This window comes from Thermobia domestica, chromosome 6 (assembly GCF_964235325.1).
Source record: "Thermobia domestica chromosome 6, izTheDome1.hap1.1, whole genome shotgun sequence".
NCBI lineage: Eukaryota > Metazoa > Arthropoda > Insecta > Zygentoma > Lepismatidae > Thermobia > Thermobia domestica.
Genome location: NC_137459.1, coordinates 45069235 through 45097186, shown reverse-complemented (window position 1 = coordinate 45097186; position 27952 = coordinate 45069235). Strand labels below are relative to the sequence as shown.

General features: G+C 35.6%; 1 protein-coding gene across 2 annotated transcripts in view; it reads left to right on the top strand.

Moving 5' to 3' along the window:
* Pka-C1 (Protein kinase, cAMP-dependent, catalytic subunit 1) overlaps nucleotides 1-27952 on the top strand; it is a 561997-nt gene that overhangs the window by 214011 nt on the left and 320034 nt on the right. The window contains exon 1 of one of the 2 annotated variants that reach the window (XM_081761577.1): nucleotides 2842-2978. The exons of the other annotated variant lie outside the window; for it this stretch is intronic. Coding sequence (XP_081617703.1) covers nucleotides 2918-2978 — 61 coding nt within the window. The 5' untranslated portion in view covers nucleotides 2842-2917. Of the gene's footprint in view, nucleotides 1-2841; nucleotides 2979-27952 lie in introns of those variants that run through there. 2 annotated transcript variants of the gene reach the window in all.

The following is a 27952-nucleotide window of genomic DNA, read 5'->3' as shown; positions in this document are numbered from 1 at the left end:
AATTACGATTCCCGGTTACAACACTGATCGCATAGTGGATAAAACGGAAATTGATAGCAGCGAACAGATTGATTTTAATACTTGTCTTTGTATAGCTGGGGACTCCGCCCCCAGACCCCCGAGTTTGCTTGGCCTAAGATCTCGCATTTCTTATCTATCGGTCTTTGCACCAACAGTGAATTTCGTGAACTTGCTCTTCATATTTCCTGAATCTGCCCATCCGGGGGCTTCCCTCCCACACACTGCCCTTACTCGGCCTACAGCCTCGCACCTCTTGAACCCACAATTCTATCGTTTCTTTTCCTATTTCAACTATCTAAAAGATATGATTTTGTATCGCAAGAAAACGCCCATTTAAATAGCATGGGAGTTTCTTCATCCCCCTTTAGACCCCTAAAAAATTAAAAATATTCACCTTTGGCAATTTTCCTGTCGGTTAGTCCTGGAAGGCTACAATCATGCCAAATATCATCATTCTAATTCTGCCGGAAGTGCCTAAACATTTTGGGGAGGTAATAGAAGACGTCCGATATAAATTACATAGGAAAGATTTTTCAGTTCCCCATAAAAACACTCTACGATTGATTTTTTTTTAATTCCTGATGATTCACTTAGGTAACGCTAACGAAAACGTACAAGCATACCGACTTACACTAAGACACAAATGCTGAGCAAAGCAACGTTTATTATAAAATAATAAAATAAATGTGACAGTTTCGGATATCTAAGATGTCCTTCTTCAGACACTATCGAAAATAAATGAAAATGCATACATATATATAGTCATTGTTATGACAAATTTTAAAAATTTTTAACAGACATATATTCATTGTTTAAACAAAAATAATTTATTTTAATGTTGTTTTGCTCAGCATTTGTATTTTAGTGTAAGTTATTGAATATAGCAAAGCTAGTATGAATCAGTAAGCATACCGAATTTAAAGTTTTTATTCGAATTCTAAGTACCTAAAACATGAGATTATATGTTCAAAAAAGGCCTATTTAAATAATATGGGGAAATTTTTCATCCCCTCTTTAGACATCCTAAAAAATAAAAATATTCACTTTTGGCAATTTTTCTGTCGGTTAGTTCCGGAATGCTACAATCATGCTAAATTTAATGATTGTAGCCCTACAAGAAGTGCTCAATAATTTATGTCTACTCATGTAGTTTTATATATAGTTAGGATTTATTCAGTATTGCAAGAATATGTTTCACCTATGATCTTATTACTCTATTGCAACCGAAAATGGTACATAGCAATTAGCACTCCCGGTTTCAATGTTACTGTCTACAAAACAAAAGCAGTAAGATACAACTAAAGCCTGTGACAAACATCTCGGCACTTCAGCTAAACGAATAAAACGCAAGCTCTGGCGCGGCGTTGCCAAGTGGTAAAGGGTGTGGCTTTGGCTAAGCAGACAAACTACAGCGCAATCAGCTGGCAGGGGATAGACGTGGATGTGTACAAAATAAACGTGGCAACATCACTGGCCCCTCATTTGCTACTAACATTTAAAGGGAACATGCCAAGATGTTTGTCACACCGTTTAGTAATGGCTTTTTGATATGGATTCATCGTCCCAAGAACAGGTTCTATCTTATTACTCCATTTACGTTGAATACGCAGAGTTCGGAAGTCTTCCGTAGTTCCACACTGTGAAACGAACCTTACTTTTTCTTTTAAATTATGATTTAAATACACCTTTTTTTTTTTTTTTTTTTTTTTTTTTTTTTTTTTTTTGCGGAAAGGGAAAATAAAGAGACTGCTCTTTTTCTCTGAAGGAACCTTCAGAACACTGATAACAATTTATAAACATTGCAATATAAATGAATATTATAACTGCGCCTCGAAGAACCACTATGTGACATTTTTTGTCGAAAATAAGTTATGCCGGGCAAATAAGCCTCAAAGCTAACAGGCAGCGTCCCTTATGATGTGATAAGTGAATATTCGATTGTTTCGCCACAACAATGAAAAAATGACATTGAAATTAAAGGCCTCAAGTTCTAATCACGCATGTATTGATCCTCTATGTTCTTATAAAGGCGCAAAGAGAGAAACCGGCATGTGCTACGTAAACACAAAAATAGTAATATAATATTGTTTAACCAAGCTACAATGTCCAGTGCATAATATACACAGAACAAATTTTATTATATTTTTCAAGTGTTTCCGTGTACATTTGGCAACATTTTAAGTTTAATAAGTTTTTCTTGCTTTTCCTGAAACGTTGTGGTTTTAACATATAGCGGTTCTTCGAGGCGCAGCGACGATATGCAAGTTGAATTCCTAATAAACTCTATTTTCTGTGTATAAATTGTAGATGTGCAGAAATCTATGTGTGTTGTAGGAGTATTATAGCTTTGGAGCACGTCAACAATTTTCTGGCATTATCTTACGAAGACGAAAATGAAAGTAGTTAATTAGATGTTAAAATATACCTGTTGATACCGAAAGTATTCATATAACGTTATGAGTGACGTTATAACAACAAAGCATTTTAGAAGTTATCAGTCTCGAAATAGACAGCTGTGACAATAGACTATTCAGCGTTATCAATGTTGAACTGTCAAACGACGACAGAGTGCCTCTTTTTCAGAGAAAGGAAAACAATCATTCTCCGAGATTGCAATGCATATCTTTTCTTTATCTTTGCCGTCTTTGTGAAACAACACTAAGTTTTTCTAGATAACGACTGTAATCTCGAAGAAACCCAGTTTTCTGTTGACATTTGTGAATATTCACTCTAGAGCGGAAAATCGTGAGGTACAAGAATATTTGACGAAGAATACTATACAGTTTTAACAGTGCAGTACAAGTTCAACCAAGTAGAAACGTTCAAAATACACAAAAATATAGAAAAAGCAAACATAAACATTTCGTTGAAAATTAAAAAGAAAAGCCTTGTTCAGATGGGGCGAATCAAACTTTGGAACTTGCTCGCGATAGAGGAGAAAGATGTAAAGAAGTCTGGTACGTAGCATATTTATTTATTTGTTTGTTGTATTTAAATAAAAAAAAATAAAATATGACAAATTACAAATATATTAGATCTGTGTGTGTAATGAAGCTATTAGATGTGTGTCTGATGAAGATAATGATATATTGCTGAAATTGTAACTCAGATCCATAATAATAAGTATTTTGTTTTAATTAGATTTTGTTAGGATTAACCCAGTGCGACTGTACTCTTAGTACGTTCGTCCGTAACTTCACGCGGTAACCCTTGAACGAAAGCATTTTTTTTTTCAATTCTTTGTTTTTCTTTCAATAGACACGTAAGGCGATTATCCTGCTCAAGTTCCTTAAAGGAATCAGTTCTTTAACATCTTCATGGCTAACGATGAGTACCCACATCTCGTTTAAAATATGTAACTTTTCTAGCTTTTATGCAGCCTGCGCAGCAGCAGTGAAATATGGGTTGCCTATAATAAAATATATGTAGAAAAGTGGCTATCCATATTTCATATTCCATACATGGAATCCTCTTTACTGTCTTTAGCAGAGTTTATTTATATTAGTACCACGGTGCGGGTCTTAAAAGGTAGTAATGTTAATATGTGCGTTATTCCACACAATAACCCTCGAACAAAAGCGAATTTTATAATTATATTGTTTTGCAATATATTTCGTTAATGGATAAGATATGTTAACATCTTCATTGTTAACAGCGACTTTAATGGTGGTAATTCATATCCCATTCATAAATATGCGCAAAACTCATGTGCAAACCTCAACATATTTAAGAGTTACGGATTGCATAAACAACTAGGCGAAAACATTTAGGTGTTCTTAATCCTTATCATAAATGCGACAACATTCATTCATAAATGTACGTTTTGCGTGATCCTCTTTACTGTCTCTACCACAGTCTATTTCAATTAAATGAAATATGTAAGTTTTACGCCCGACGGTTATACCGGCTATGCTAAAGGAGACGGTGATGATTAGAAATGAATGAAACAGTGGAATGAAGAAAGTGGAAAGAAACGGGAGAACCTCGAGAAAACCCCACAACGCTCTTTATCCAGCATAAAATCCACTTGGCGCGAACTGGGATCGAACGAGGGGCTCCAACTACCACAGGCGAGCGGTCTACAACTGAGCTACGGCGGGTCTAGAGGTAATTTTTAAGTTATACATAATTTCAATGTTAGAATGAGCAGCGTTACGTTATTTATTGCATGAAAGTTGTGTCTGTGTTTTATCAATTATGGATTTAATCTTAATGTAAAACGAAACACAAACATTAACCCTCGTTCACTCTGTCAAGTGTCTGGTTAACTGATGGTACAAAAAGTCGGATTTTCATTATTTTGATGAAATGCTAATTAATATCTTGCTGCCAAGGAAATTAACCGGACAAGGGAATGTCGTGGAGATACTAACTAGATGTGACACTGAAGTATCTAGCAAATCGCGTAAAAAGGTTAGTCATTGCATTATATTTGTAGTTAAGATATTGTTCCTACTTCCGTCTATCTCGTTTTCAAATCTTCTTGATTAAGAATATAAATTACTTATGGAATTTGCAGCCTAAAATTATGGTATTTCCCTGTGTGGTACCTATGTTTTGATCATGCATTGTTCAGATAATAAAGTTATGGTATGCATACACTAGTATTCTCGTTGAATTTCCGAACTTTTCTCTAACAAACAATGCAGGAAAAATGCATCAGACCTAAAGGCAATTCGTGAGAATTTTTGGCCAGAAAATGCATCAAACCTAAAGGGAACTCGTGAGAATCTGTGTCCAGTAAATGCATCAAACCTAAAGACAATTTGTTAGGATCTGTGGCCAGAAAATGCATCAGACCTACAGGCAACTTGTGAGAATCTGTGGCCAGGAAATGCATTAGACCTAAAGCCAATTCATGAGAATCGGTGACCAGAAAATGCATCAAACCTAAAGACAATTTGTTAGGATCTGTGGCCAGAAAATGCATCAGACCTAAAGGCAACTCGTGAGAATCTGTGGCCAGGAAATGCATTAGACCTAAAGCCAATTCATGAGAATCGGTGACCAGAAAATGCATCAGACCTAAAGGCAATTCCTGAGAACCTGTGTCCAGAAAATGCATCAAACTTAACGGCAATTCGTGAGAATCTGTGACCAGAAAATGCATCAAACCTAAAGGCAACTCTTGAGTATCTGTGGTCAGAAAATGCATTAGACCTAAAGGCAATTCATAAGAATATTTGGCCAGAAAATTCACCAGACCTAAAGGAAACTCGAGAGAATCTGTAGCCAGAAAATGCATCGAACCTAAAGGCAATTCGTGAGAATCTGTGATCAGAAAATGCATCAGACCTAAAGGCAATTCATGAGAATCTGTGGCCAGAAAATGCATTAGACCTAAAGGTAATTCGTGAGAATCTCTGGGGAGAAAATGTATCAGACCTAAAGGCAATTCGTGAGAATTTGTGTCCAGAAAATGCATCAAATCTAAAGACGATTCGTGAGAATCTCTGACCTGAAAATGCACCAAACCTAAAGACAACTCGTGAGAATTTGTGTCCAGAAAATACATCAGACCTAAAGGCAATTCGTGAGAATCTGTGGACAAAAAATGCATCAGACCTAAAGGCAATTCGTGAGAATATGTGGCCAGAAAATGCATCAGATCTAAAGGCAATTCGTGAGAATCTGTGACCTGAAAATGCACCAAACCTAAAGACAACTCGTGAGAATCTGTGACCAGAAAATACATCAGATCTAAAGGCAATTCGTGAGAATCTGTGATCAGAAAATGCACCAAACCTAAAGACCACTCGTGAGAATCTGTGACCAGAAAATACATCAGACCTAAAGGCAATTCATGAGAATCTGTGGCCAGAAAATGCATTAGACCTAAAGGTAATTCGTGAGAATCTCTGGGGAGAAAATGTATCAGACCTAAAGGCAATTCGTGAGAATTTGTGTCCAGAAAATGCATCAAATCTAAAGACGATTCGTGAGAATCTGTGACCTGAAAATGCACCAAACCTAAAGACAACTCGTGAGAATTTGTGTCCAGAAAATACATCAGACCTAAAGGCAATTCGTGAGAATCTGTGGACAAAAAATGCATCAGACCTAAAGGCAATTCGTGAGAATATGTGGCCAGAAAATGCATCAGATCTAAAGGCAATTCGTGAGAATCTGTGACCTGAAAATGCACCAAACCTAAAGACAACTCGTGAGAATTTGTGTCCAGAAAATACATCAGACCTAAAGGCAATTCGTGAGAATCTGTGGACAAAAAATGCATCAGACCTAAAGGCAATTCGTGAGAATATGTGGCCAGAAAATGCATCAGATCTAAAGGCAATTCGTGAGAATCTGTGACCTGAAAATGCACCAAACCTAAAGACAACTCGTGAGAATCTGTGACCAGAAAATACATCAGATCTAAAGGCAATTCGTGAGAATCTGTGATCAGAAAATGCACCAAACCTAAAGACCACTCGTGAGAATCTGTGACCAGAAAATACATCAGACCTAAAGGCAATTCATGAGAATCTGTGGCCAGAAAATGCATTAGACCTAAAGGTAATTCGTGAGAATCTCTGGGGAGAAAATGTATCAGACCTAAAGGCAATTCGTGAGAATTTGTGTCCAGAAAATGCATCAAATCTAAAGACGATTCGTGAGAATCTGTGACCTGAAAATGCACCAAACCTAAAGACAACTCGTGAGAATTTGTGTCCAGAAAATACATCAGACCTAAAGGCAATTCGTGAGAATCTGTGGACAAAAAATGCATCAGACCTAAAGGCAATTCGTGAGAATATGTGGCCAGAAAATGCATCAGATCTAAAGGCAATTCGTGAGAATCTGTGACCTGAAAATGCACCAAACCTAAAGACAACTCGTGAGAATCTGTGACCAGAAAATACATCAGATCTAAAGGCAATTCGTGAGAATCTGTGATCAGAAAATGCACCAAACCTAAAGACCACTCGTGAGAATCTGTGACCAGAAAATACATCAGACCTAAAGGCAATTCGTGAGAATCTGTGGGCAAAAAATGCATCAGACCTAAAGGCAATTCGTGAGAATCTGTGGGCAGAAAATTCATTAGACCTAAAGGTAATTTGTGAGACTCTGGGGCCAGAAAATGCATCAAACTTAAAGGCAATTCGTGAGAATCTGTGACCTGAAAATGCATCAGATCTAAAGGCAATTCGTGAGAATCTGTGACTAGAAAATGCTTCAAACATAATACATCAGACCTAAAGGCAATTCGTGAGAATCTGTGGTCAGAAAATGCATCAAAACCTAAAGGCAATTCATGAGAATCTGTGGCTAGAAAAAGCATTAGACCTAAAGGTAATTCGTGAGACTCTGGGGCCAGAAAATGCATCAAACTTAAAGGCAATTCGTGAGAATCTGTGGCCAGAAAATGCACAATTAGCGCAGAAGTAGATCACAATCGACATTAATTCTTATCATTGCGGGAGCAAATACCATCAGCGCTGACGTTGCTTAAACTTCAACCAATCAATGCGTTAGTTTCACCTTTCGCAATCGTCATACACAGTTTCATACATCAAATGTTTAAAAACATTTAGAGCTATTCTTGGTCCAGCATTAATATTTTAACAATAACGGTAATTGTTAAATAAAAGCATATCTAAATAGAGACATAATCTATATGTGAAACAAATGACTAGCAAAGATCGCAGACGATTGAAGAGGATGGACACGGTTCATGCACACGATCTAAATACTGAAAAAAAATGTTAGTTTACAAAATACACACAGGATAAGAGATTAGATCGTACGTGACTAGATAGTACAGTTATCTGTTTGGAGATATTGAAGCACACACACACACACACACACACAAAAAAATGTAATTATGGGTCAAAGTTGTGAATACTATTATACGAACTAGATAATTTCTCTAAAGCGAAAAAAGAAAAAAGACATTTTCATTGATTTTTTAAAAGCAAATTTTGGTTACAAATACATTTACTTCACTTAACAGATTTGTTAAATTCAAGCCCAAAATTTGGGAATCAATAGCTCTGGAAGAGAAGGTCTCCACTTAACTAAATGTGACAAAATGTGTTGGTAGATCTTAAGAAGGTTAATCTACATGTCAAATATCGTGCTGTACTGGTATTTTCTTGAGTTATTGGTTGTCAAATTTAAGGTTTGTACTGAAATAAGTTCAAACACTAATTTTGTTGGTAAATAACTCAATCAAAGACTGGTACATCATAAAGTTTCATATACGTCTTAAGCTCAAAAGGATCTACCACCATACCAAATTTGGTGAAGATTGGTAAGTTCTATTCATCGCGTAAAACTTTACGTCTAAACCTCAAATTTAATTACCAATAACTCGAGAACCAAACAACCTCTCTTGAACATATCTGAAATGATAGTGAACTTGGATGAGTTGAGTGAGCATATGAACTTCAGTATTACGTTATGCACTTTCTTGTTTCCGGACTCACTGGTCATCAGATTCGAAATTTGTACTTTGTGAAAAAGTAAATCCAAACCTCAAGTTATACGGTCTATAACTCAAGAACCAAAGATCTGTATACTATAATATTACGTATACATACTCAGCTTGCAAATATCTACCACCAAACATAAATTGTTCAAAACCAGGTGATTTCCATCAATTGCGATGTGCACTGAATTCAAACTCAATTTTAATGGCCAATAACTCGAGAACCGAAAGTCTACAGAGCATTTTTCACATTAAGCTAGCACATGTATCAAGATTGTCAAGACCTAGCACTGTACTAAATTTGGTCAAAAACAAATGAGCTTTGTCCATCACGATTTATTGAAACTTTTTGATTTCACCAAGTTCAAACCGAAATTGATGACCAATAACACGAAAGCTGATGGTATACATGCCACAAGATGTCATATGCGTACTGAGTTCGTCAAGACTTATCACCTCACCAGGTTTAGCCAAGATCGGATTAGTATAGGCGATAGGATGTGATACAAAATATACTTTCACTAAGTCGAACCCCAAATTTGGTGGCCAATAAGTAAGTAAGACTTACACATCATAGGCTAATATTATACGTGTGTTCTGACAAGTAAACCTTACGTTTGGGTGAATCGAGTTGCTGACTGAGACACATATGAAAAAGTAGTACTAAATGTGGTCGGTATTTCAGTGAAGTTGTAGGTGCGAAGCTCCAGGGGTTTAGGAGATACAGCTACCAGAACATCACATGGAAGTACAGAATAGTCTTCATACAGTTGGAGGTAAAAGCTCTGTAGGACCTCTTGTAACGACAAAAGGTGAATAACAAATATATGGGTACATATTAGGACTAGGGGGAAGTCATATAGTAAGGGTATACCTGACGGCGGCCATCTTGAAATCCGCCATTTTGATTTAAGGTTAAGTTTTTAAAATAGGAATAGGGTCATGTGATACATGATTTAAGGCGCAAATTTAATCAGAAGAACAATGGTGACGTTAATTTTGATTTACGCGCAATTGGTAAAAAATTACAGGGAAATTAAATATTGTTGCAGCATATGTATTAGTCCTTTGCCGCATCTTGTAAATTTTGTGTTAATGATAATAATTAAATAAAAAGCAGGTGGATAAATATTAGGTCTATGGTAAGAGTTGCCTTGATGGCGGCCATGTTCAAATCCGCCATTTTGTATCAGACAAAAAAACAAAACGCATAACAGTGACACCTTATTAATAGCAAATTTTACCATAACTCCAACGGTATAACCATTTTTGCTTTATCATTAACCAGCACCAAATTAAATGGATCGCTCCTTACGACTACTGCTTTGACGGAATTGTTAACGACAAATGTGTCAAGTGTAACTCGATTGGCTTTGTCAGGTGTGCTCACTGTGAGCAGAGCATTTGTGCAAGTCATGCACTCTTTTCTGAACTACATATTGATTGCACTAATTGAGGACTTTTCTGGAAGCCCCAAGTTAATTATGACTCAATTCCACTTTGGTCATTTTTCCTTAAATTAGCAACTTGCTTATGCGATAACAAATGCTTGTTAATGATAAAGCAAAAATGGTTATGCCGTTGGATTTATGGTAAAATTTGCTATTAATAAGGTGTCAATATTATGCGTTTTGTTTAAAACTTTTGTCTGATACAAAATGGCGGATTTGAACATGGCCGCCATCAAGGCAACTCTTACCATAGACCTAATATTTATCCACCTGCTTTTTATTTAATTATTATCATTAACACAAAATTTACAAGATGCGGCAAAGGACTAATACATATGCTGCAACAATATTTAATTTCCCTGTAATTTTTTACCAATTGCGCGTAAATCAAAATTAACGTCACCATTGTTCTTCTGATTAAATTTGCGCCTTAAATCATGTATCACATGACCCTATTCCTATTTTAAAAACTTAACCTTAAATCAAAATGGCGGATTTCAAGATGGCCGCCGTCAGGTATACCCTTACTATATGACTTCCCCCTAGTCCTAATATGTACCCATATATTTGTTATTCACCTTTTGTCGTTACAAGAGGTCCTACAGAGCTTTTACCTCCAACTGTATGAAGACTATTCTGTACTTCCATGTGATGTTCTGGTAGCTGTATCTCCTAAACCCCTGGAGCTTCGCACCTACAACTTCACTGAAATACTGACCACATTTACTACTACTTTCTCATATGTGTCTCAGTCAGCAACTCGATTCACCCAAACGTAAGGTTTACTTGTGAGCTTGTGAAGTTCAATAAAAGTCCTAATTTTAGTCAAGATCGAATGAGTTCTAGCAATCACATTTTAGTGAAATTTCTTGATATGATCGAATGTGTACAAAGTTCTTCAAAACCTAGCGCCATGCCAAGATTGGTCAAGATCGAGTAGGTTTTATAGATCACGATTGATTGAAATTTTTCAATCTTATGAAGTTCAAATCCAAATTTGATAGCCAATAAATCGAGAACAAATGATCTGTCTACCGTAGTATTTCATATGGATAGAACTTGACAAGTCAGGTGAATATCAGATTAGTATAATCAGTAGTATACCATATAAAATATAATTTTACTAAATCCACCGCCGAATTTGGTGGCTAATAATTCAGCAACCAAAGGTCTACCACAATCTTTCAAATATGCATTAACCTCGTAAAGTTCTATCAATATCTAAACCTTGGTTAAGACCGGATGAATTTCATTGTTATCTTATGGTATATACTATCCTTGTGACTTTTTTAAAAGAATAAAACAAATCAAATGAAGAACTAACACATGCCCACCATATATGGAACATTATTAGGATTCTTTATGAATACCGTGGCCCCGTGTAGCGTAGTCGCTAACGCTCTCACCTTCGGTGCGAGCGGTCCCGGTTTCGACTCCCGGTGGGGGCACTCGGTCGAAAAAGTGTAAAACGCTTTTTCAGGCCAGCCACCCTGAATGAGGTTTACCTGGGTTGTCCTCATTCCGGGGTGGTACCTAACTTATAGGTCCCAGATCGCTTCCTTCCTTCCCTTTCCCCGGATTGTGTGCTCGCCGAGGGACGTCATCCCTCAAAACGTGAAGGCCTAAATGACCTTAGATGCCGAAAGCCCACAAATCTAAATCCTAACCTATCTTTATGAATACAGAGCATTGTTTCGGTTCCATGTGTTCCTACCAAATCATATTCATCTTCTTCTAAGATCAGCAACCTCCTGATAGGTATTGTCCTTCCCTTTGGTACACTTGGTCCCGGCTTCGATTCGAGATGGGAGAGCACAAATAATCATTTTATAATCATTCACTTTCATTAATCATCTTTCTTCTTTAGCTGAAAGAGCATAATTGTGGGAATTTAAATTAAAAACAATGCCCGATAGGTTCCACACAGCTTGTCATTCTTGCCTATCCTGAGCCAGACGTTTTATTTTCTTCTAGATTTTCTTCCCTGCATCTTGTCTTATGTGGTCTGTATATTTCAATCGCGATGTTATTATTATTATTATTATTATTATTATTATTATTATTATTATTATTATTATTATTATTATTATTATTATTATTATTATTATTATTATTATTATTATTATTATTTCCTCCATAGCCAACAGCATAACTCCACCATGTTCCATAATGTGTGAAATCTTCGTGTCACTCCCTCTCGAAATAGTCTTAAGTACAGAGTGCCCCAAAAGTAGGTATACAGACTAGCATCAATCAAGTATGACATTTTATTTTATTAAGATAGTGCAGTTATTTGCTCCGATCTGTTCCGAGCTTCAGATACAAGTGAAAAGAAGTTAAGAACAAATAATTAACAAACTAAGTCACCACCTGTATGAATAATAATAAGAAAATGATATAAAATCCCATGAGCCGATCAGTACGGGACTATATACCTACTTTTGTACCACCCTGTATATCCTTTTTTCTTCTAACGTTTCCTAACTTTCATGACATCCTTACCTACCAATCAAATTCCCAAAATTCTTCTAGAGCACATTTCGAAAGCATCTATCTTCGTTTTTAGGCTTCCAGTCTTGGAAGTCTTATAGAACAGCCTTGTCCGTTCGTTTGTTACCAGACATCTTAAGGGCCCGAAAACTATGGACTAAACATAGTTGTTTTCGATTATTTTTACATATCACTACTTCCCTCCTCCCAGGGGTTCTTATAGGGCTGGACTTGGAATTGAGCGGCATCAGGAATGTCACTATTAGTCTCAGCGACCCCAAAAAGTATGGATTCGAGAAAAATGTCATTCGTTTTCGATCATTGCTATATGTCTACCTCCCATTCCCCCTAGGTATGCTAGGGGCTGAAATTGAACTTAAAGGGCATCGGAACTCTCACCAATCAAGGTAGGGATCTGGAAAAGTATTGGTTCGACACTAATATAAATCGTTTTCGATTATTTTTACATATGAACTTTGACTTAAATGACATCTAGAGTGCCACTATGCATCTCAGCAACTCCGAGAACTATAGATTCGATACTAATATTAGTCGTTTTTGATCATTTTTATATGTCAGTCCCTCCCATCCCTTAGGTGTGCCCAGCAAGAATCCCCAGTAGGATTCAACGGATCTGACTAAAAGAAGGTGGTGATAGGTGGTAGTTCTCCATTGTTACAATCTTATTAGCAGATTCATGGTTCTCCGTCTAGATAAAAGTTTTTTTGGCCTCCGGGCCTTCGTAAGTGATTGGATCAAAAGTCCAGAAGGTATAACGTTGTTTGCTTCCCGCGTTTGGACCTGCTCGTCACTGGGGGTGTGGTAAGAGGATAGCCAATCACTACCAACCGTCTACTGCGCTCAGCGAGCCACGAGTAACCAATCTGGCCACTCCCCATAAACGTCACTACAACTTTTCGCAGGAAGTTAACGACTTTATACCTTCCGTACTATAGTAAGGTAAGACGGATCACTAGGTTTAGTGGGTCATGGGGAGGGATTTTCCCTTGAGGGTTCCAACGGGTCCGGATCCTTTACAAAAGTTCCTAACTCAGCATGCATGTGTACGCATTCTCAATAAAGCTATATTTATTTAACTGGGAAATAATTGTTGTAGCATCAAAATTTGATCTTACACTTCATATGTACTCTTCCTCTTATATAAATAATCTAGTTCTATCATTCTTTTCTAAAATATAGGTGGAAATATTTTACAATTACTTATTGTCTTTTCGGGTTTAGAATAATTCCCGTTCAATGCTACATAGACGTAGTGGCTTGTAGTGTTGGACTCTTTCTTTCAAAGCTTGGGACTCATGCGGATTCTGGATGCGTGCCTGGTCAAGGGTCACGAAGATCATGACTTATTTCATCATTGAAGAATTCTGTTTTCACACAGTGTCATAACCAATTTGTCTAGACTGGTGTGGCGCAGAATGCTGCTCATATCATGGACCGAAAGGAAAAGGAATGAAGACATACTAAAGGAAGCTAATGAAGGACGACAGATCATGAATATAATAGGAAAAAGTGGAAACAACATGCTTGGCCATCTTATTCGGCACTCTGATTGGGTCACCGTGTTGATACACGGAAAGGCAGAAGGGAAGCCGGGAAGAAGAAGACCAAGAATAGAATGTCTAGATGTAGTTACGAAAAGGAGACCTTATCAAAGTATAAAACAGCTTTCGCAAGCGAGAGAAAAGTTTTAAACTTCACATTTTGCTCACCAAGCTATGATAAGTGAGAAAAAGGATAAATAATCAGCTCCAACATTTTTAAACAATGATCCACGATCTATTTTAATACCAAAAGTGTGACTACTCATTTTGTTTGTACATAACAAACAATGCTCTTTAAAATGGAAAACAATATATAGTAAATATTGTCATTAAACAATGGTTGCTAGGTGTTAACGAGACTTTATAATTCACTTAAAAATAACATTGTCCAGTGCTGAAGAACCCTATAACCTATTGGTGTGATTTTTGCAAGAAACATTCAAACTATGCTTAGAAACAATCTGATATTTACACAACATGCTTGTTATCCAAGAATGTGCTATTGCGAAATAATGGAGTTGTTTATTTCTACGAAATTGATCAATGTATTTCTTTGTTCGGAGCTGCTTTTCCAGAGTACAGTAACATTGTACAGCTTATGAATGTCGTAGGGTGTCTTATTACATTCATTTTACTCGTCTTTAAGCAGTAATGTCGCTGTTTTTCTATTCGATAGTTCCTAGGGTAAACTTTTCTACCCATGTTCTAGAATATTTTGCTTTCGTCACCATTTCCTGTATCTAGGGACACCTTATATTGCCATCATTAGCTTGCTCAACAGTATAAACAGTGCAGTGAGTTGAGACGGTAGTAAAGAATTCTCATCTCCGATACCAATAGTCACACTACCAAATATGTTTGCACACGCATGTAATTCTCTGCAGGAATATTTCAAGCAACGAAGAGGTAAGGTATGTATCATGTTTACTACTTTTCTTTTTCTTTCTAGATTCATTATTTGTTTTTCTCCAATTTCAAAACAAAAATACGATAACCCTTTTGAAGATGAACAAGCTTTTGATGCTGTTTCTAGTAGGATGGTCTCTAATCCGCACGGATGAGCACACTTTGTTTCAATAAAAATGCGATTCCTATTAAAATAACTAGTTGTTCCCCACAAGTCTTCAGTCTGCCGTATGCTGTAGGTTAAAAACCTGCTTAATTAAAAGCTTTTACATTGTTTACATTTAATAAATTTATTTGTTTATTTTTGATATTTTAATTTTCTCATCAACCACTTTCAAGGACTTCGTTATAAAGAACATTGTGTTGATTTACAGTAATGTAAAACTAGCGATAGCACAGCTAGCGACATATATTAATGTCAGGTAGGCAAGTGATAGCACAAGTAGCGACGTCTATTAGCATGACTGCTTATTACTAGGAATTAGCCACGGCCGACTCGATGTGAAGGGAAGGGAACATCAAGTCGGCCGTGAATTAGCGAGACTCACATGCTGAGACGTTTACGTGTTATTACTAGAAATGTTATATCTCGCTTTCCAGATAAATTACCCATCTAATGATACTCAAAAAACCTTCTGAAAAATGAATATAACTGGCTCGATACGAGATGTAACCTCGTAGTGGTTAGATAATTAAATCTCTTTAAATAATAATTATTATTCTCATTAATATAACGACTAATGTTAATAACGATAAATTATTATTTATGTTAATATCGACTGAGGGACATGGGTTTGGAAGTAAATGCAGAGGAAACCAAATAAATGGAAGTTCGCCGGGATAGTAATACTTCAAGTTGAAGCCGTGACTTCCATAACCTTACAAGTCCAGCTGAAGATATATTGAGAAACTCAATAAAAACTGAATATTTGTTGAAAATGTGAACTTGGAAATCAGATTTTTTTTTTCACACTTACACTTTGTTTAATAACAAATGTCACTAAGTATGAAAAAGAAATCTGATTTCCAAGTTCACTTTTCCAACAAATATTCAGTTTTTTATTGAGTTTCTCAATATCTCTTCAGCTGGACTTGTGCGGTTATGGAAGCCACGGATTCAATTATGGATGCTTCAAAACATCGAATAATATTTTCAACAAAGTGCATACTTTCAAACATTTAGGATCGATGTTAACAGACAAAAACATATCTACGAAGAAATTAAATGTCGACTAGCAAGCAAGAAATTCGTGTTATTACTCAGTTCAAAATCTTTTGTCGTTACGAATTCTGTCGAGGTATTTAAGAGCTTAAAATATACAAAACGATAGTCATGTTTGTTGTGCTGTATGGTTCTGGAACATAGTCACTTACTCTGAGGGAAGAACAAAGACCAAAAGTATTTGAGAATAAAATCCTGAGATAAATATTCGGACCCAAGAGGAACGGGAATTGGAAATGACGAAAACTTTACAACAAGGAACTGCATAATGTATACCGTTTACCAAACGAGTCATCAAGTCTAGGAGGCTCAAATGGGCGGGTCATGTAGCCAGAATGGAAGAAAGTAGGAACGCTTTCAAAGTTTTAGCTGGAAATCCAATTGGAAAACGACAATTAGAGAAACTTAGGCGCAGACGGGAGGACAATATTAAGCTGGATCTGCCAGAAATAGGAATACAAAGTAAAAACGGGATCCAATTGGCTAAGGACAGAAATCAATGGAGAACTTTTCTGCATAGGTCATAGAGTTAGTCACTATTTATGATTAATTGTAAATTGATGGTTATATTATGACCACAGTCTTGTCAGTGATTATTTGTAATTTTGATCAAGAATCTCTCCGTGACGCTGAGGGTTTTCAAAATATTTTTTGTGAAGAAAATAAAATCAGATGCAAAGGCCCGAAGGGATAAATTATGATTACATAAAAAGCGGAACTCTAACGTAAAAGGGAAAGATATTCACCCAGCTTCTTTAAAATGGGTACCCGGGATAATCTGTGGGACAGGCACATGCATGCTGAAACAGAGGTGAGTCCATCACAGAAGACTTAACTGGCACTGAGGATCGTACGAGACAATGTATAATATTTCACAAGAATTGAATAGCCGTGTTCAGTGGATGAACTCGTTCATCTTATATTAACATTGCAGGATTGCAGCAATTGTTATATCGTAAACCAAATATTTAGTTACTAAAGAAAAGTAGATAAAATCTATTTATTTACCATATTAGTGCGAAGCTTGACCCTTCATGTTTTGAACTAGTCTCTCAATGTTAGGTGGTGCACTGAATGTTCCAACTCAGAGAATTACTTTCAAAATGGACATCATATACTGGAAAATTCTTTAATTTAGTTTTAAAAAATTACATAAGAAATGCATTTTCAGTGACGGGTCAAACAGGCTGGATGAAAGGGTGCAGTAGACGAGATCGACCCAGGAACACATGGCTACTGTAAGTTAAAGCTGGTCACATCCTGGTGTTGACTACATTACAATGTGCAGCTTTACATTAGTTGGCCATTTACGACATGTGTTGGGTAGGGGAATTTAATAATTATGGCAGAGTGGACGAGTATGCAAAGATACTAACTCCAGGTAAACAGGAGTAAAGTAATGTTATTTCTCCCAAACTAAAGATGAGGGTGCACTGATGTTTACATTCTGATAAAGGAGACTTCTTATCAATCACTTTCTAATTTTATACAACATGTTATATATATATATGCTCTAGATCAATGATCGCCAAACGTAGGTAGCTTCTGAGCTACCCTATCATTTTTAAATCCTATTGTGAGCTACCGACCAAAAGAACTATCATTTTTTTTAAATTTTACATTTGTTTATTGTCTATGAAGTGGAGGAATCAAGGTTAGCCAACCAGAGTGTTAACGCGATCTACCGAAAATATCCCCGCGGCCTACCAGTAGCTTGCGATCGACGGTTTGGCGTTCACTTCTCTAGATGAATTTGGTCTGCATACCAAATTTGTATACTTTATTTCGAGCACCTTTTATAATATATATAATTTCAAAAGGGTAAATCGCGGAAACATGAAGGTACAACATGCAGTTGCATATTACAAAAAAAAAGTATTTTTAACCCCCTCTATCTATCTCTATCTCTCTATCCGTTTATAAAATAACGAGTTAATCATCTTCCTCAGTGTGACCAATAAGTGTTAAATTATGTCTTGAAATGATACCACAGAGATATTTTACGTAATGTTACATTATGTAAGAAATTTCTGACACATCTGAGTGGGATGAATTTCTAAAGAGTAACACTCTTACAAAACGTTCACTGACTTATGAAAAGCCTTCTCTATTTTAAGCTATGGGACGTAATCATTATTCACATCAGTCTTTTTACGTATCATTACTCCCTACCAGGGAACTTTAAAAAAAATAAAGAAAAAAAAAAACGATTTCTTAATTTCGTATAACATACTTTAGCCAACCATGTGAGTTTAATATAACTGTTGCTATTAACTCTGCAGTGAGTAGCAATTATTTGAGTAAATGCATACGGATTTTTCTTGTCTTTCTTTCTTTAAAATCTTCACTGTAACAGTCGCAACTTTGAAGACATTTCTTTTTTTTTTAAGTTTAAATACGCTCTTCTCCCTCTAAAAGTCGTGGAGCAGAAGTTGTACAACATTCTTTTTTTTTTTTTTTTTTTTTTTTTTAATGCGACTTACTTACGGGACAAGACTTGAGGCTGTCTTATCCCTAAAAAGTGTCGTGAAAGTAATGTCTCGTAAGCAGTTTCTATTGGAAGAACTATGTCCCGTCTCGTATATTGTTACGGAAACCCCGTCTTATCTCGTCTTAGGGAAAACTCTAAATAGTAGTGATTGATGCGTAAATATATTTCCTGTGTTAATCAATGATACATTCCGTGACCTAAGTGTGTTAAAATATTTTGTAGGTGTTCAGTAAAGTGTGTCGTTACTCAAAAAATGTTGGGAATCACTGCTATATGGTATACACAAATAGTGTTGTAAAAAAACGGTTTTTTTTCTGTGAAGTTTTTTTTTCAATAAAAAACATCGTTCTTTTTCATGTTTTTTTTCAAATGTCTGTTTTTTTTCTGGCAACTATTATTTATTGATTTACGTCGCAGATTATTGAAATAATCAACAGAACTTGAGTCGAAGCCCTCGTAACTTACAAATCTTTTGTTTATTTGCACCTATATACTAGCAAAATTGTGTGATTATTCCTTTCGGCCCCAGGTCATTTTTGGCGTTTTCCTACATTTCTAGTTAGTGACTTATTGCTCAAAAACCATTCATTCGTTTGATATGGTTAAGGCCTTGTTTTTTAGAAAATGGATGTGGCTATCTTTTGGTGTAAGTTGCATTGCAGTGTTTCCAATGGGTGGGAAATTATTGAGGGAAATGTAGGGGTAAAAATTTACAAAAAATTTCCTAACCGAATTTCAAAATTTTTTGTATCTAGTACCACTGCTGCTATATGGGTTCAAGTCACCTAAAAAAAATCTTTGGTGTGTTGACAAGGTACAGTGAAATCCTGAAGTCGCTTGCTTCCATTCAAAGAGGGAAAGAAAAAATTCTGTCATACACATGAAATTTTGACACTTTTTACGCCTCACAAGCAAAAATCAAATATGCCGGGGCTACAGCTTCTCTAATTATTCTATTGAAACTTTTTATGGTGCGTTCTGTAGGGAAAAGAGGAAGCTTTCAGGTAGTGGTACGTTTGTTTCAATGTAGTCAGCAAGAGGGTAATAATAGAGGGGAAAAGGGAAATTTTCCGAATTTTTCACCTAAAAGCGGGAATTAATTATTTTGGCTGGAAACACTGCCATAAGACAGACGAAAACTATCTGAAAATAGCCCTTAGTACTCCAAGAATATATCCTACAAGTATCATGGCGATATATAACAAAGTAAGCATGAACTCTTTTTTAAAATCTCATTCTACCTCAGAAATTCACCATTTTCTTACCACTTACAGAACATGGTTTATTATAAACCTCAACTGTACTTTCCCTAATTATTCTAGTGAAACTTTTTATGGTGCGCTGTGTAGGCTAAGGATGAGGCTGTTTGACACTGGTACGTTTGTTCGAATGTAGCCAACAAGAAGGAAATAATAGAAATAAAAAAGGTATTTTTTTTTTAAATTTGCCCTAAAATCTGGAATTAAAATTTTCTGTAGCTGGCAACACTACTATCAGACACACACAAACTATCTTAAAATAAGCTTTGGTATCCCTCTAATATATCCTACAAGTTTGTGACGATATCTAATAAAGTAAGCATGTCAATAAAAAATATCTCATTCTACCTTTTAAAAAATCACAGTTATCTTCCCAATTAGAGAACAAGGTCTACTGTACTTTCCCTAATTATCCTATTGAAACTTTCTATAATGCGTTGTGTAGAGCAAAGACAAGACTTCCAGATACTGGTACGTTTGGTCCGATATAGCCAACAAGAGGGAAATAATAGAGACAAAACAGATATTTTTTTCAAAATTTCCCCCTAAAATCTGGAATTAAAATTTTCTGTAGCTGGTAACACTGCTACCAGACAGATACAAACTATCTTAAATTAAATATAGGTACACGACGATATTTAAGGAACAAAACATCTAATTACCAAAAATATATTACTGTAAACAGAAAAGTAGGGAAAAACTAGAAAAATCAAGGGTTAGAACCTAAATACGAATTTTTCGTGCGTTTCCTAATTACCACATTGTAACGATCTGTACTTGCGTTTGTTAAGTAAGGACAAATGTTCGATTGGCGTAAGTTGACTTGCACTCAGACGTATAGGTACGGATTTATAAACAAAAATTTCTAATTTTTTTCCCCCAAATTTAGGAAAATTTTAATTTTCCTAATTGGGAACACTGCGCGCAGGCCCGTCTAATTGATGTCAACAGTTAGGTATCCATCCGAGGTATCTACCTGGCAAGTATAAGGAGGTCTTTCTACAACGAAGGAAGCTACAGGGAAAAAAGAAGTAAAGGAAATTCGAAATTAGAAAATTCTCGAATTTTTGACTGGGGTGATATTTGAGAAGGAAATTCGACACCAGAAGAAAAAAAATAGTATGATAAACTATAGTCCAACCATATTTTGCAGGAATAATATCCCGATATCTTAATTAGTGTCCACACAGGAGCGGATTAAACAAATGACACACCCGTGTGTGCCACTTTGGCTGCCTGGGCCACCGAGTATACATTTGATCACATTTTTTGACTACTAACTCGTGTTGTTGTTGTAGTTATAGTCTCGACTAATAATAATATAGTTGTTGTAAACCATACTTTATAAGGAAAATTTTCTCTCCGTTTTACATCTTAGTTCCAACACTGTTGGTGAGAAATGCAGGGTGTTTCAAAATGAATTTTGGGGTTTTAAGTCTTCGTAGTAATTATTACATTTTACGTACAATTATAAGCAATGCATCAAGTAAAAGAGCACCTCAAACAGTCTTTGCTACAAGTGTTCAATGTGAGATTCATTTGTCACACGGCACACATGTAGTCGATAGGCGAGAAAGGCCCATAAACTTTCCGCCATATGGCACAAAACACATTCAATTTAGGGGTCTCATTTCAAGTGTACCATCTCCTGAGGATTTGCTGACGGCCAGATACAAACATTATGAGTGTTCACATTAGATCTTAGGTGAAATGTCTATTTATCACTGAAGACTACACGATCCAGAAAATTTTCATTGTTATGCAGCAATATTTCACTTGCGAAATTGGCACGTAAACTGTAATCTGTAGGCTTTAGACCTGTAGCAACTGCAAACGATAAGGACGTAGTTGCAAGCGTCTCCTTAATATTCTTCACACAGACCGTTGCCCTGTACAGATTCAGTCTTTATTAAAACACAAAAAAACTTTCTGCTCTCTAGTCTACATCTTTTCTGCTTGCTCTTTCTAACGGCAGACAGAAGAAACAATGCATGTACATGCGTGCGTACAAAACTGTTTGAGTTGCTCTTTCATTTGATATAATATTTATAATTGTAAGTTAATTGTAATAGATACTACAAAATTTCAAAATCCAAATATTAATTTTGAAACACGCTGTATTACTTCAAATTGTGTCATCCTATATTCATGTCTTTTATATACATGTCATCAGGGCCGGTCCTAGTCAATTTGTCGCCCCATGCAATGGCATAATTTGCCGCCTCCCCCTTTCTCCAGAAAGAACAAATCTTAAAAGTCATGATTTTAAGTATACTACTCCAGCATGAACAACAAAGGTGAGGGTAAGTGCAGTTGCACTCAGAAAGGCTTAAATACTTACTAAAAATGTAATCCCGTTGTGTCTTTTTTTTTTTAAAAAAATATTAATCTATTATGTTAGTGAAAGATAAAGCAAACACACCTGCAGAGGAAAAATGGTAATCCTTTTTATAGAATTCACTATCGAGCTTCGATCTCAATGTATCAGTTTGCAATTCCAGTGCAACTAGCTCTTTTATCTTTATTTCTTAATTTCTCTTCAATATCTGTTAACATTTTTTTAAAAAAACTTGTTTCTACCTTCAATGATAAGGAACTTGTTTCTGACAAAAACAAGACTAGTTGTCATATCAAAACTGTGATAACTTACTAACTGGAACAGATATTCACTACTATTCGAGAACTAAATTCTTCCATTTGGCAACAATCAAGCAATTTGTGCTGGGATTTATTTAACCATTTGCTTTAGCATTGTCCATGTGGCCTTGACCAAATGCAAACTAAACATAATTTATGAATGTAGTATTCAAATAGAAGGTCAGCTTAGTAAATGTAACTACCATCATCATGAAGTCTGTTTCCAACAAGAAATATTTAATTTAAATAATATACTTATGACAGATTTTACCGGACAATCCAAACTTGCTGCTCCACGCAAATGCACATGTTGCATATATGGTAGAGCCGGCATATCATATATATCTAGTTCACAAGTTATTTATATATGACATTTAGAAAAATACTATTAGGCAAGTTAGTATTAGTTTTTACCTTTAGACAAGTTATTTGAATTTTATACTGTTCGTGACATTATTTTCGTACTTATTAAAGGCCTGCTTTTACGAAAAAACAAAATTTCATTTCTACTTTTATTTCTTAGTTGATATTGATGAAAACTGCTGAAACCCGAATTGTTAATAGGTATGGCATTCATGTAAATTGTAAAATATTTGTAGCGTATCAGTATCTAGCGTTTAATTTATGTTGCATTTTACGGTGATTATACCTACATAAAAATATTTAATACTTAAACAGACGTAAGATACATTAGAAATGCCTATTTGAAAAAAAACGAAATTTAGAAAAAAAACGAGAGGCAATGTTTTTTTTTCTAAAAAAAACGTACATTTCTGAAAAAATACGAAAGGTTTTTTTTCTATTTACAACACTATACACAAAGTTACTTTCTAACGCTTGCACAAGTAGTCGAAGAAACTTTCACAATTATGGATTATTATTATTATTATTATTATTATTATTATTATTATTATTATTATTATTATTATTATTATTATTATTAATGCGCTTGGAAGAATATTGTTGTATTTATAATTCAAAACCGCATTGGTATGTGTGTAACGCTAACTCTAAATAGTACGCTCCCAAGCTAATAGGTGTCGTAAACGGCGATACCTGCCTACATGATGCCGAAAGATGTCGCTAGTGTGCAGGCAATTTGCAGAAGTTAGAAACTGTATTCTTTCGACGTATTTATTTCAAAATAAGAGAAGAGCTGTAGCCATATTTAAATTTGACCCTTAGTATTTGTGTATTCCTACACTTGTATATTGTAACAGTTTAATTGCAACTTAAACTGTACTGTTTCATTTTAATTATTTGCAAATTGATAATGATAATACTGAATATGATCGTGCTTTGATGTTTATTATTAGGACAAGTAAATACTTAAGCATGACTTTAATTAAGCATTTAATTAAGACTTTAATTAAGAGATTTTAATTAAGCATGACTTTAACCAACTTGCCCAAAACATTTAATATTATGAAAACCATGAGGAAGCAGACGAAAAAAAGGGTCTATATCTGACCGCTGAGGACAGGATTTATTTTCTCGTTTTATCCTCGTTCCAGTGCGCCTCAAGTGTCATCTAGACTCTAGACTCGTATAAGGAGTATCTGGTGGTGAGGGTAAAGGCAAGTAGCATATGATGCCAACTACTCACTTGTTTCCGAGTGAGTGGTTGTTGAACCTAAAGCTTCCCCACCTAAAGCTTCCTTAAGCTGAATTCTAACCAATCAGATGCTGAAACATCAAATTAGTTTTCAAGCTGTTTGGTTACCAAAACACTTTTAATATTTTACTCTGTCTGTCCGTGTGTCCGTAAGTCCAGGGGTCAGAAAATCTCAAGACTGGATCATCATCAATGCGCACCAGGATGTGGAGGGCCAAAAATTTGGAACCGAGTTCATTGATGTATGTAATCTCTCCACAGAAAGTAGTAGAAATTATCAATTTCCATTTTTAACGTTGAGCACTATAAGTTATAAACGGGTAATTGATATCTTAAAGCTGTTTCCTCCAAAAATTAAGCAACCTAAACGTAGATGTTTATCTCCTCCCTTAATTCTCTACTAAAACCGGAAGTGATAGAGACCAACTACAACTTCCGGTCTCAATATTGATCTACATAAAAAAAACAAAATAACAGATAGCAAAAAAGTGTTTGTTTTAAAATTGATTTAGCGTTCTAAGGACAAGTACCTATTAACCCTCTATTCAAAGCGTAAGGGTCAGCAATTAACCACTTCCGGTTTCAATGCTGATCAATATGGAGTAAAAGCGAAAAGAAGTAGTGAGAAGCGATTTCTTGCAATCAAAGAAGAGTTCCAAGAATATATTCCATTTGCACTTTAGTCTCTCTATTTAAACCGGAAGTGGTAGAAACGCACTACACCTTCCAGTATCAATATCAAATAAGGGAATACCATACTTGAAATACCAAACTTCTTGATGTGGTGTACACATGACACAGCTACTTGTTTATACTCAAGACACGGTAGCTGAGTGATACAGCGTTTACCTCTGATGTGAAGGGTCTGGTTCGACCCTTGGCCAAGTAAATTTGTAGTGGACAATATCGTGTCCCTGGGTTTTGTCGGGGTAATATGGTTTCATCCCACATTTTCATTCCACCCATTCTCCCATCATCATTTACTTGCATTAATCATCCGTCTTCCTTAGCCAAAATGGTATAATTGTGGGACAAACTTAAGGATTTCATTTTTTCATTTTTGTTTATACATAAAGAGCAAATGTAAATGTCCGTATAAGCTTAAAATTAAGCTAAATGACGAAATCTGAACGTGCATCAAGGTTTTATACTATTTTTTTTCTTTTTTTACTTGAAACAAAGATATTGATTTTTGTTTCACCCAAGCATCAAGTGGTGGGTGATAACATTCTTAATACCGTGTCCTGAACTTCAGAAGTTTTATTTCTTAACGAAACCGCTTTCTCTGAAATAAAGTGTTAATCTGATGCAAGAGTGTTGTCTGTTACTAGAACTTCACAGCCCACTAAACATTTGTTCCAAGATCCAAAGCGGATCGAGTTTGAAAATTGTCTAAACAACACTCTTTGTAACCCTTTGATGTCTCAGTGGTAGAAAACTCGCTTTTTTTTACTTGAAAATAGCGCTCCAAGAGAGCTTTGTGATGGACAAACAGCTTGTGTTTTCCCGGGGTTCTCCCATTTCCTTCTACTTCATTCGTTCCGTCGTTTCGCTCGTTATAATCGTCGCCGTCTCCTTTAACCCCTGCGCATAATCGTAAGATGTGAAGAAAAATGTTGATGAAGGATTGGCGAAATAGAGAATCGGGAACTGAAAACATACGGCCACAATGTTAGGCTAGTTTTAGACGGAAGCATTTATCGTAGTAAAAATCGTATCATCGATATCCTACCGTGTAAAGTAGCAAATGCTATAGCATTTCCCATGCCATGGCATATCCTATGGCATCTCTTGTCGATAGAACCTGCTCTATTTCGTAGCATTTTCCCCAGCATTTCTGGTCCGATTGCAGCGCCGTGGTGTGTTAAAAAAAGCGAAAGATTTTGTGCCAAATATCCATGCTCTTTGTTTTGTATGGGAAATTGAATTGTAGTAAAGAAAAATGAGTTGGAGTAGGGATGCTCTTTGTCCACATACTTCTTTGTGATTTTCGTTTTTTAATATGACCGGCAAGAACTGTTGTTACAATTACTATAGCTTTAGCTACCTTACACTTAATTTCGGAGCCATAATTGCGCTCATCTCCAGTGATTTGTTTTCTAAGTCACGACAGATACTTATCATTTAAAAGCACCATATACTTTTGATGCCATAGGATATTATATGAAATTTTTGGCAGCACATCTGCTACGAGAAATGCTACGATAAATGCTTCCGTCTAAAACTAGCCTTATACATTATAAGCTCATATCCTCCGGAATTGGAATATACATCTTTCGGATTGGCAATGAGCGTTTTGTCAATGTTCTTCAATTTCATATTTTAATAAGTTAAGGGATATCTTATTATTGTTTGTGATAGAGTTGTATTCGAATATTGATTCTACACTGTTAAAAATACTTTCTTAAATCTAAGAAACCGTTTCTTACCTGTGCACCGAGAATATCTTTTCTTAGAAAGAGCAGTTTGAAACTCTCATTAATAAGAAATGGAAAAAAAAGTGAATGCGGTTGTATAAAGCGAAACGAGAAAATATATTGTTGCTTTTCCTTATGAATTGCCAAATTTCTTATCTAAGAAAATATTGTCTCGGTGCACAGATAAGAAACGGTTTCTTAAATTTAGGAAATTATTTTAACAGTGTAAGAAAAGTACAACATGCACACATGGTGTTGTTCCAGTAAGTGCATTACGTGTTCAATGGTTCGTGTATATGACAGTCATCAAATGATGCGAAACAGGTCCATATTTATGTTCAGACGTTGACCTTAGCCAAGCGAGATATAAGCACCAAGTTAAACTGCTTCTTTCAAACTGTAGTGTATACAGTCCATCCTGTGTTAAGTTTTTTAACTGCTGCATACACTACATCACTTCCGCGTCTTTCCACTACACTTGCTGCACTAAATGATAATCGGTTTATTTATGGAAAGAGTGACAGATAAATACCCGTTTTAAATGTAACGCAGACAAGATGGTAACATGAAATAGATAACTTGAACGTATTGAATCTCGCAATTCTGATTTTGTTTTGTGACGTTTGGAAGCGAATAATTAAAGACATTATATATTTTCATATATGTAATGTGTTACTTCTTTAAACTAGTTGAGGTATAATGATCGTACTGTTATGTGGTAGGTAGTGAGGGTGCCTGCCGTCCAGTTTTATCTATAGTGGCGAACCGTGCAAGGACTTTGTGCTGTAGTTCACAAAGATATATATATATATATTATATATATATATATATATATATATATATATATATATATATATATATATATATATATATATATCATACGATACCACAAACTCCTACTCAACGCATTCGGTATGTGCTCACCAACATGTCACCGAACTACCTTTTGTTTTGTTTGTTGAGGTTCAGTGTGATTTTCCAGCGTCGAAGCTATATGAGACGTTGATCAACCGTTTTTAAAAGGGGAATCCGAACCACCGCAGTGTCTTCAATTATTTGCTGCTAGCAATGGAACCCTGGGTCATTGAATCAAGGGCACGCACACTATTCATTAGACCTGCACAGTGGGCTCCTAGAATTTCCAGTCTAACTCTGTGCCAGCTATTCTCAATCATTTGTAGAAGGTTATGTGTATTACTAATGCGTGCAGTTGTTTAAAGCAAAACTTCTACTCTAAGAAAAAAATATTTCAACCAAAAATTACAATACACAATCTTTGCTGTAATATTTTTTTAAATATAATTTTATTACGAAATATATAGCATTTATTGCTTGCATCTGATAGACTTTCCTATAACTAGTACACATCCTTTCAATTCTTGTAGTAAATAATAATAATAATAATAATAATAATAATAATAATAATAATAATAATAATAATAATAAT